The 12236-nt window shown below is 37.1% G+C and overlaps 1 protein-coding gene across 1 annotated transcript in view; it reads right to left on the reverse strand.

The window, feature by feature from the left end:
• LOC311284716 (ras-related protein Rab-3C-like) overlaps positions 1–11244 on the reverse strand; it is a 34419-nt gene extending 23175 nt beyond the window's left edge. The window contains exons 1-2 of the mRNA XM_084399928.1: positions 11134–11244; positions 9651–9860 (exon numbers count right to left, since the gene is read on the reverse strand). Of these exons, the coding sequence (XP_084256054.1) occupies positions 9651–9860; positions 11134–11157 (234 nt within the window). The 5' untranslated portion in view covers positions 11158–11244. The remainder of the gene's footprint in view (positions 1–9650; positions 9861–11133) is intronic.
• Positions 11245–12236: the final 992 nt, after the last annotated feature.

A 12236-nucleotide genomic window follows, 5' to 3' on the forward strand; every position in this document is an offset into this window, starting at 1 on the left:
TTGGTGATCAAAGATGAGTTTTAAGGGATACAATTATTGACAGATTGTCAGAAAATACCCATACCTTCTTGACTAACTTGTAAATTATATATTAATATTTATTTATGTGTGTGTGTGTGTGTGTGTGTGTGTGTGTATGTATATATATATATATATATATATATATATATATATATATATATATATATAGTGAATTAAATGAACTCTGTATATTGGAGGTTGTGCAATTAGAGCTGGTTCAGAGGTGTCAAGTGATCACAGAGTGATCTTAATAATAAATGTAAGGCACGTAGCAACACTTCCTATTAGATTTCTTCTCAGAAACCAGTCATTAGTTCATAGCAACATCTCCAAAACGAGCATGAGGTGAAGAGAGTCTAGTTTCTTGACACACTTCTTGTCAACCCTCTACAGTGAGAGCAATGGACGAGACGCGACACTACTAAAATCATGCACTTGGCAGTGTACACAGATCTATTGATTATAAAGGATGCATTTTAGCAGAAGCCAAAGTTTAGCTTTTCAGCTTCAACAAGTTAGTTTTCACTTTTTGGCCTCATGAAGTAATTATCAGAAATTTTCAGTCTGCATTAAATGCGCATTGTCACTTTAAATGGCATGTCGGGGCAAATTCAAAAGCTTTTCACTGGATTGATTGACTGGCATTCTTTAAACTCTTTAAAGCTGCTCAGATCTATAATGCTAAATGAGCTATTCTCACGGAGCTGAATGAGACACATGATTCATAGATGCGGCGGCGCTTCCTGGAACAAAAACGTTCGGCCCAGCTGTTCCTGTCCTCTACGTCTGTTTAATATAATAAGAGGAACGACAGGGGCTATAAAGACCCTTAGCACATTTATTCTGCGATAAACTCATGTCCTACATACTAAAATGTCCTAGGATGTGTTTTGTGAAATAATGTAAATAGTGCAATGACACTACTGAATTGAACACAAACAAAATGTTTGGCTTTAAAGTGGTGGTATAATTCCCTTTTCACAAGATGTAAAATAAGTCTCTGATGTCCCCAGAGTGTGTGTGTGAAGTTTTAGCTCAAAATACCCCACAGATATTGTAACTTTTTGAGGGTGAGCAAAAACGCACCGTTTTGTGTCTGTTCCTTTAAATGCGAATGAGCTGCTGCTCCCGGCACAGGGGGCGGAGCTTCAACAACTTGAACTCACACAGACATGCACTGAAAATTTCTAAAACTTTTAGCCTTTAATTTTCAAACCGGAGTCGGACAATGATGGAGAGACTCAAGAAGAAGTGACAACATGTAGAAGCAACAGGACATTTCTGTATACGACTCTCTAAAAGCGGACATTGCCTCTGAAATGAAAGGCAAGAACGGCTATTTATTTGGCTTTACTCTGTTACATTAAAATTAAAATATGTAATGTCATAATAATAATGTTTTGAGAGTTAATTGTTGCATTAGGCTATGAATTAAACCAGCGTTTTGTTTTTTTAAATTAAAATTTAAAAATTGCTTGTATGTGAAAAAATAAAATAATGCGCACAATATAATAAAAATGAAAATCATACGTTTTCGGCGTTGAATTGCGGAGGTTGCGCTTGCGCGTGATTTTATTCCCGTACCTCATTCCCAGTGCGTCCACATCAAGCTGCCTATTTTTCTTTGTTGCGCTTACGGTCAAATACACACGAAAACATTGTCACAACGTCCGTCTTGCCGCGTATTCACAACACATCGGTTATGTCCGTGCTGCTGTCAACGGTAACTAACGGTAACTAAATTAATGTTTTTCAGTTTAACTATTTAACGCAATTAAAGCAGCATCCGTTTTTTTTCTGTCATCCTTTGGCTAGCGTTACATTATATAATCACGTTCTTCTTCATGCAAATGCTTTTAAACCATGCAAGCGAGAAAATATAAAAGAGAATGCGCTGTCTGTGATGCTGACACACACGACGATGCGCGCCAGAGTCGACTTCTCTTTCGCGCTTTCGCTTTGAGTATCCTCATGAGAACAGTCTTAAATTAGTTAAATAAAGTCTTAAATGAACGTTAAAGGTATAGTGGAGGATTTTCCCGGATTTTAGAAAAGAACCGCCCTCTCCACTTTTTGAAAAAATGCACATGCGCAACACTCTCCCTGCTCCCGAGAGGGAACGCCTATTAAACGTGTGCACGAGAGAGCATGCATGAGCCTAGTTCTCCTCGTGCACGCTCTGTTTACAAGTTGCTGTCGGCATGGCTCATACAAGCCTACTTTCCTTTACCTGTCGAGTAGAAACTTCGCGACTGAGGCGTCAGTGGGAAGCCCAACCTGTGCTTTTAGCGCACGCCAGCGTGTGAAATATTCTCCCAAAAACACTCTGGTCTTGTTTCTTTCTTCAGAGGCCTTTCTCTTCTTGTCATACAATTCGTAGACACTTTTTCTCTTGCGACCCTCAGACATTTTGAAAAAACCCGGTGAGAACGGGCGAGCTTCAATGAATGGCTGAAACCGTAGCTCACCACACACATACAGTACACCTGAAAGTGCGCATGCGCAGAAAGCGAAAACTACCTAGGGACGAGCACGTACGACGGCCTTACGTAAACATATCACCAGAATGATTGACAACTAGGAGGACCAATAGTCTTGATGATCCACCCGGAAAAAGAAAATCCTCCGCAATACCTTTAAGAGTTGTGAGAAAACGGGAAGCGTGTGGGATCCACATGTGCAGCAGTGACAATCAGAATCAAATAACACTTCATTCATAAAAAGATGGCATTAAACAATTATTTGAAATATACTGTCTTTATGTTGTTTCTACATTAATTTGGAGATGAACTGTGAAATTATTACATAAAATATATTAAAAACAAGCTATCTTGTGCAATCATAACAAAATTATCCCGATATAAAAACACAAATACACTGAGTGAGCAAACATTTAGGTGAGATTTGCAATGGTAATTGAGCAATGTTTATATATAAATAAAAGCCTTAAAGCTACACTGTGTGATATTTTCCCCCATCTAGCGGTGAAATTGTATATGACTACCCAGTGAATATTAGTTTCTGTTCCTTTCAATTTCGAGGGCGTTTTAACTCCTGCCGTGGCCGTATTATTCCAAGATTAACATGGCTTCCGGTTCGACTTCGTCCAATTGCGCCTTTAAAACTATCACCTGTGATCCGTCGCAGCACAGATTTATGTTACAAGGTAAACAATACTTTTTCACCATTGACGCGAGGAAAAGTAACGCAAGTTATACTAGAGGTCGTTCTGGCGTTATGCACAACCATGCTATGGTTAGACAAGCAACTATAAAACTTCGAATTTACACAAATAGGCTGAATTACCTGTCGAGAAGAAAGCAGGCAACTTCGGCGTCCGTTTTAAAATCTTTGCTCCTCATGAGCTCTTTCCATCTGGGAAAAGTTACTCCAGTATTGACTTTGGTCTTGCTGATTTGCCTGTCGCGTTGACGTTTTAATTCTCTCTTTCGCTTCCTTGGCGACTCTGCTACATGTCCTCGAGAATAGGCGTGATCCTCCATCAGCAATCTTTCAGATCTGCCGGCAGTCGCGAGTAATCTCCCTCTCGCATTCGTCTCTGTGTCACTGAGTGTAAAGCGTGAAAGGCGAAGCTTGAATTTACAGGTATGTCCCTCTTTGGCTAATGTAGTTTCAAGATGGAGGCGCAACATGGCGACCGGCATTCGAACCCCTCAACCGTATGTACTTTCAATGGCAGATTATAAACTTACGAGAATACTTTATTACTTGAAAGAAGTAAATATACATTAATGAGCACATATATTTTTGAAAGAACTAAGTGTTTTTTGCTAAGAATCAACAAAAAAAATTACACAGTGTAGCTTTAATTAAATATGTCATCATGTAAAGTGATCTCTTCAGAAGAAATTAATGATTTCCTAGACTTTAAATGGACGGACAAAAAAATGTGATAATATTAAAAATATATATAGTTGTAGGCCTATACGGCAGGTCTTCCCTGTGGTATTGACAAATTTACACATTTCAAGGTATCAAAGTAGTATGGTGACAACACTAGTGTAGGGTGCCACACATTTTTTACAATTTTTAAAGGGTGCCTTGACTGAAAAAAGGTTGGGAAACCTTATTTAATGTCTTTTCATTTACAGTAGCATGAACCACAAGTAGTTGAGTAACTCGAGTCTTGTTTTGATAAGAAATCGATTAGCAGAAATCAGTAGTATGTATTGCACTGTAAAAGATTATCATGATTTTAACTGTCGAAGACCGTAAAAATGCTACAGTGAAAAACTGTTAATTGGTTAAGAGAAAGTTTCCTTACTATATACGGTAAACAACTGTGATAGATCTAACGGTACATTTAATGTAATTTTACTGTAAAATTTTTGGAAGTGAAAAAGAACAAGTCATTGTATAATTTACAGTGAAAAAACGTAAATTGACATTCCCACAATTCCCTGCGTGACACTTCACATTTTATGGTTTTTTTTTTTTTTTAATAACTATGTTCATAGTTTTCTTAGTTTTTTCTAATCAGTTATGACATTAGGGTTTTATGTTACATTTATTGTTGTTAAATTAATGTTTATTGCATTTCGTGTTATTACCATGATGGTGTTTATTGTTTGTATGAATGACACTGTGCAGCTTCTATATATTAGTATTAACTTTCTTGTGAAAGAGCTGCTTGTGATGATGTTTAATTCATCATGTGATTTTCATCTCCACTGTGATTGGTGGTTGTCAGTGTATTACTAAGGTACAAAACAGATATAAATACTTCAATAGGTCAGTCAATTAACATTATATCAGATAATGAAATACGGTTTATTACTGTAAATTTAAGTCTCTAAAATCTAAAATGTTGCTACCGTATTTTTACGTCAAATTTCTGGCAACCACAGCTGCCGGTATTTTACCGTAAATTTAACAGATTTTTTCATATAAAAATGTTGATACAATGTAACGTATTTTCTCTGGCTCTTGTTTTAAATTATTTTGATCCGTTTTTATGCTTGTTGCTGACGTTGTACAAGCAGAATGTGGTGGTTGGTCGGTGTGGTATTAGTCCCGCCCCTTCTCCACTGTGATTGGACAGCTGGGTAAAAAGTGACAAAGATGAGCGCTGCGTTTTACCCAAAGTTGAACTTTCTTCAGCTCTCGGCGACCAATAAAAAACACTTTTTTGTAATGCCATGGATCTCCCAGAAATCATTATGTCAGAGTTCCCATAAGAGCACCAGCTCCAACACAAACCACAACTAAAAGGATTATCAACAAACAATATATTTGAGCATTAAATGAGCAGATAATAAAAGCTGTGCTTGTGTAAAAATGAGTAGATTCATCATAAAATCAATGACTATGGATTGCAGGTTGATGCAAAACTCTCTGAATGTGCGATCAATCAGCGTTTGCTCTCCACACATGACGTTAAAGCAATGACGTCTTCCAATCAACGACGTGAACGTGAATCAGTTCGGAAAACACATGCACAATTTTAAACACAGGCATTTGCTTTAGGCTAGTTTCCATGCAGCTTGTGCATCATCTAGATAAAATGGTCCGGTATCTGTATTAAATCTGTATTGAAGACAAAATAAAGGCAACATGCTAAGCACAATTATATCTGGTGTCATGAAGAGATGATTGTCTAAGGGTTGATTCACTACAGCAAAACCAAATGCCTAATTGTGCATGAATGAAACGTGTTTAACATAAAAACATTCCTGCATCCGTTTCTGAAATCATTCATACCAGACGTCAGTGCCACTGAAAACATCGTTCCCCTAAGCCACTTTTATGCTTGTTCACCACCTGCTCATCCATTTTGAGTCACACTGACTCATATGTTTGTGCCAATCTAAATAAATAATCTGTCTAGAACTATGACGCAACCAAGTGGCTTTGATTTACGGTGTTCTCACGTGCAGTTTGATTCTCATAGTTCTTTTGGTCCGGACCCAAAAACGAAATGATAGGACTTGTTCACACTTAGCATGATTGCTCTGTTAGTGTGTTTTATTTGAATAAGTGTGAACGCTGTTGTGTGACCCAAACAAGCGGACCGAGACCCACCTTTCCAAACGAACTCTAGTGCGGTTCGACTGAAATATGAACCAAAAACATCTAAACGGACCACAAACAGGACGTGATGTCACAAGATGCGACCCTACAAAGCACAGAATGCTCCAGCAAACCTGTTTTATCTCGTCATAGGAGCTGCGATGGCCATTACAGTTCGGTACAGGCGTCGGAAACGTTGCAGCTGATCTCCGTGTGTGTGTGACGGACGGATTCCTGTCGCTGTTTTGACTCCTTTACACACTTCATAAGCTCTTCATTAGTTCTCATCTGATCAAAATACCATCATATGTAGGCTGTGCACGTACAGCGAGCGCATTTAGTCCAGCGCACAGCATTGTTTTGGATGTTTAGGTTCAGTGTTAAAAATAGCCAGGTTTCCAATCATTCACCTATTTTTATGCGCATTTTGGGATATCGCATAAAAAACGCTGGATGGAAAGGCCAAAATGTGCATAAGTTCAAAAAATGTAAGTTCTGTAAAAAACGTTTGTGCTCAATTGAGTCGGATAAACCACGATGGAAACACATTTCCCGAATAAATTCCTCGATGTGCATCAAAAAAGACTAGGGATTAGAGATGCACCGATTACAATTTTCTAGGCCGATTCCGATTTCCGATTTTTCATTGAGTTTGACCTGCCGATACCGATTTTAGCCGATTCCGATTAAATTTTTTTCTAACCACTTTACAGCACACACAAATATTTATTTTCGATCTTTTCTTTAACCCTTTCACGCGTAAGTTTAAAATATTCTAACTTCGACACCCCCACTCCCAGAGTGAGTTTTTTTCAAGGTGAACGTTCCCTTTAATGTTTCCATGGGGACGCGTCACGCGATACACCGCAGCCACAATAATACTGTATGATAGATGTGTCGCTTTTATTTCGCTTTTCCTTTTTTATTCAAAATATTATAATATAACAAACTTGCTTACCATGTCATCAACTAGCCTATCTGATATTCCGATTCTCAAATACGTGTAAGTGAGTGTGTTTGGTCGTTTAAAACCCTTTATAAATAATCTTGATCAATAACATGAGATGGGTGCCGCAATGTTGTCCTGTCAGTCGGATTTAAAGCACGCGAATTCGTCAGTTTCTCCCGAAATAAATGCAAGAAAGTGGCCGGTGAACTGAGAGAAGAATAGAGTAAACACTGCTTAGTTATGATATATGACAGCGCTGAACGCGTCCGACTCTGGCTCAGCGCCAGCCAACGCGCGAAAGCACAGTTTGAATCTGGCAGTTATGCGACGTCACTGAACATTCTAAATGTGGCACCGTAACGTTACTCTCAGGGGCACAGAAATAAAAATCCCATATATGAGACCATACCTCTCAAAAGGTTAATCATGCGGCGCCCGAGTGCATTTGACCGGCATAAAATCGGCATATGTCAGACTGACCGGCCGGTCGCCGGTCATGGCCGATCACGTGAAAATCGGCCAATTCCGGTCACCAGCCGATCAATCGGTGCATCTCTACTAGGGATGCACTGATATTAACATTTTGGCCGATACCGATAACCGATAATTCTTTATTTTTGAAAGCCGATAACCGATATATTGGCCGATAAATCTAAATCCAAAGTTTTATATAATTTTGAGAGCCTGATTACAAAAACAAAAGTCTCACCATTAAAAACCATGTTACAAGCACACAATTATGATGTTCTCATTATTTTATGTAGCCGATTTGACAGACTTGCGCTGCACATGTTGCACTGAACTGTATTTTCCTTTTTTGAAATGATTCCAATCATATTTCAAGCAATTCAAAACCATCATGTCGAACAGTGCGCATCTAAATTGTCTCAGCTTAAGGAAATAATACATTATTTATCTCCTTTTAATATATATCGGCCAAATTTTCTTATCAGGCCGATAACGGCAACATTAAAAATGAACATATATCGGCGTTACCGATATATCGTGCATCCCTAAAAAAGACATGCGACTTTGCGATGGGACGACATAACTGGATTAACCAGCGGACCAATCTCGTTTAACTTCCAGAACTGTCTTAGACGACTACGTTCCCAAACATCCGTCAAGATACCTATTGCGTTTCGTCTGCGTGCAATTTATTATATATGAAATTATTATATACAGTGGGATCTCATACTGAAGCAACTTCCATTTTTCTCAGTGATATTTTAAAATATCACTGAGTACCAGTTTATCAGGAAGTGACGAATTTGTTCTCTTCGTCTCACCGGATGGAAACGTTGCTTTATTTGCAAATGTTTTATGCAATATTCCCATTTTGTGCATAAGCTAAATTCGCAACTTTAAGCGAACCAGGACTAAATGTCTTTTTTTTGGGGGTCTGAACCAAGAGAACCAAACTACAAGTGTGAACACACCCTTTAAGTCCTGGTACATGTAGCGTTCACACTGTCATAACACCGAACCTGAAGATTTATTTTTATGACGTATACTTTGCGACGGAACATCCAAAACAATGCTGTGCGCTGGACTAAATGCGCTCGCTGTACGTGCACAGCCTACATATGATGGTATTTTGATCAGATGAGAACTAATGAAGAGCTTATGAAGTGTGTAAAGGAGTCAAAACAGCGACAGGAATCCGTCCGTCACACACACACGGAGATCAGCTGCAACGTTTCCGACGCCTGTACCGAACTGTAATGGCCATCGCAGCTCCTATGACGAGATAAAACAGGTTTGCTGGAGCATTCTGTGCTTTGTAGGGTCGCATCTTGTGACATCACGTCCTGTTTGTGGTCCGTTTAGATGTTTTTGGTTCATATTTCAGTCAAACCGCACCAGAGTTCGTTTGGAAAGGTGGGTCTCGGTCCGCTTGTTCGCACCAGGGTTCGGTTCGCACTTATTCAAATCGCACCAGGGTTTGTTTAAATTAGTGCTGGACAATGATTGTGAAAGTTTGTGTTTACATAATACATGCGTCTATAAATACACACACATGCATGTAGATATTTAAGAAAAATTTGTTATTTATATCTAAAAATATTTATATTTATAATGTATATATTTAAGTTTTTATTTTATTAAAATCTAAAAAATACTTAAATTTATAATGTATATATTTAAGATTTTTTTTACATTTATATCTAAAAAATATTTATATTTATAATGTAAATTATATATAAATATACAGTATATACATATTTCTTACATGCATATGTGTATTTATATATACAAAATTATTATACACAGCACACACACATATATTATGTAAACACAAACTTTATTTTGGATGCGATTAATCGTTGCCCAGCACAAGTTTTAATCAAACCAAGCATGTCAAATGTACATTAGATAGTGAGTATCTTGTCATAGGTTAGTTTACCAATTATATTAAATCTTTTCTGGAGCATCCTAGGCCATCTCACAACATTAAAGTCCATCCACAATAATTTCAAACCAGTCTGATGCAACTAAAAGCTAGTGTTTTTACTTTTAAGGAGGAGCGTGTGTCGAACAACATGTTGGTGGATAGACCCGAGGCAAGCCAGGCATCAATTTAACCGGCCTCGTTTCAAACTACAAGGCTAGTCTGATGAAACCTGCGGTCTAAAGTAGGCCAACTCACCCATATCTGCAGTTTGATTCTCTTGTCGTTCTTGTAGACGGTTTTGACTTTGAAATCGATGCCCACCGTACTCACAAACGCTGACGTGAAGGAGTCGTCAGCGTACCGGAAGAGAAACGACGTCTTTCCTACACTGCTGTTGCCGATGATCAGCAGTTTGAACATGTAATCGAAGTTCTGGTCAGATCCTTCTTTCTGAGCCGCAGCCATCTGGAACGAGAAGACACGCTTTGAACAAACAGCTGCAGCTACACAAACGTCAAACGTGCATTTTATCCGCACTAATAAATCTTCAAAATGCATTTATTATTATTCATGTTTATATTGTTGTAGTCTAATGGATATTATTGTGGTAAAAACAGAATGCATTCAAAAAGTCATAAAACAATAAACATATCAGTTTATTTATATAGCTCTATTTTATAAAGATAAGTGGATACAAATAAAAAATGTATATAAAAAATAAAGGGCAGATTTTGAAACTTTTGAAATATTTATTAACAATAAAATTTGGATTAATTAAAAATTGAGTTGTTTGATAAAACTGATATGGTTATTGTTTTATTACTTTTGGTTTGCATTCTGTTTTTACCACACTAATATTCATTAGACTACAACAATATAAACATGGATAATAATAATAATAAAAATATACAGTAAGTATTTTTGTTTATTTGCGATCGAAAATTAATAGTTTATCTTAAAATGCTATGCATTTTTCACGTAAATAAATGGATGTTATATAATTGCGTGAACAGTACATTTAAATAAGCAAGTTAGTTAGCCTAGTGTTTGGAAATATTCTTGAAAATGTATCGGAAGATCCGATATTACGGTATACATTATTATAAATAAAATATGTCTAAAAGTAATATAATAAAAGACAGATTTGATGTATGGTTTAAAAATCAGTAAAGAGGAAACTGGCTTTGAAAAGTATAGGCCTAGTGAGATTATTTCTCTAAATTATTATACATGCAAACCAAACTGCATGTTTTGACACTAATACTGTAAAACATGATAATATCACATGTTATAAGTTGTCATTTATCAAATTTGGAGCTTGTCATTGGCCGAAAGAACCCTGGAAAGCCATCCATATAAAACCAATCCTCAAACACCATCTCAAAAATAAATACAGTCAAGCTGACAATCATTTAATTATGATAATGAAGAATGTACAGAGAGGAAGAGCTATAAAACGCTTTAGTACAGGAATATTCCCCCAACCCCCACATTACAGAGGGTTAGGGTGTGTTTCCATCAATAACCATATCCATTTTATTCACCCTTATGTTCATAACGACTGATTTCATCATATTGAGAATAAGGCTAATACGTTACAACAATCAATTGTGACATATTTCGCCTTAACGTCATTTACACAATTCGGAAATGATCAGCAGAACTGTAATTATAACGAAATAACTTAATATTATAAAGCCACGTATGACAATAAAAGCTCATAAACGCAAGCACAAACCTGCATGGATCCGTCCTGACGCATCCTACCGAAGATTTGGCACGATAATTCAGTCGGTTCCCGGTGATGCTCGAATCTCTCCGTGTCCTCTGAGCATCAGCATCAGCTGCCAGAGAGAGAACGCGCGCTGACTCTCTGCTGTGCGCGCTCCCGGCCGTTACAACGTCACTCAACCGCGCTCACTGCTGGGAGTTGGAGTTTTCTCCAAAGAATAGTTTGTAGTCCTAAAACCCGGAAGAGACTAGAATAATTTATTATCTCCTTTTTTTTTACAGTCTATGATTATCTCTCACGTTTCTAATGTGTTTCGGTGTATCAGAAAAATAATATCCGTTTATAGCAGAATGTTAGCAATTTATTTATTTTCCCTCCATAACATTTTCTATTGAAAACTGATGTTGTAGAATAACAAATCTCCGGACCTCGCTTGACTCATTCCAAAACGTTTGAATCAATTCGTGTATAAATCAACAATTATTTATATATAATAACTTACTTATAAAGAACAACTTACATCTTATTTAACGTGAGCGTTAGGAAATAAAATATTTTTTGGGGAAAAATTATTTGTCAAAATAATTCAGTCCACGCGAAGGTTTTTATATTTTTCCCCCTTACATTAAAATCTAATAATATCATCCCGCTGGATGGAAAATAAAACTGCTTTTCAGTTTAGTAGGTTTTTATTTAATTTTTAGTATTCTTGTAGAAATTATAGGGTAATAGCCTAGGTTTCATTACACATTTACACTTAGGCCTATATAAATCCTACCGTCTTAAAACAATAAAACCAAAGATTTTAACAGGTTTGTATGATAATGTTCCTTATGAAGAAATATTTACCAGAGATTTGCAGAAGTCTATAAGATGCAGATCGAAATCTCATTGTTCTTGGCTCCTGTGTCCCTAAAAACCCTAGTAGGAAGTTGGTAAGACAGTATTCGTATTAAAAAGATTTAAACAGACTTTTAAGATAAAATGGCCCATTTTAGTGTTTTAGACAGATTGATATTTAGATGTAGCTGCGTCTATTGCAGTGGCTTTCAGAGTCTGTCAATCGTAGCGATTAAAACTGAGGCGTGTATCAGACTGACAGTGACAGG

This window comes from Rutilus rutilus, assembly GCF_951802725.1.
Source record: "Rutilus rutilus genome assembly, chromosome: 25".
In the NCBI taxonomy this organism is placed as follows: Eukaryota; Metazoa; Chordata; class Actinopteri; order Cypriniformes; family Leuciscidae; genus Rutilus; species Rutilus rutilus.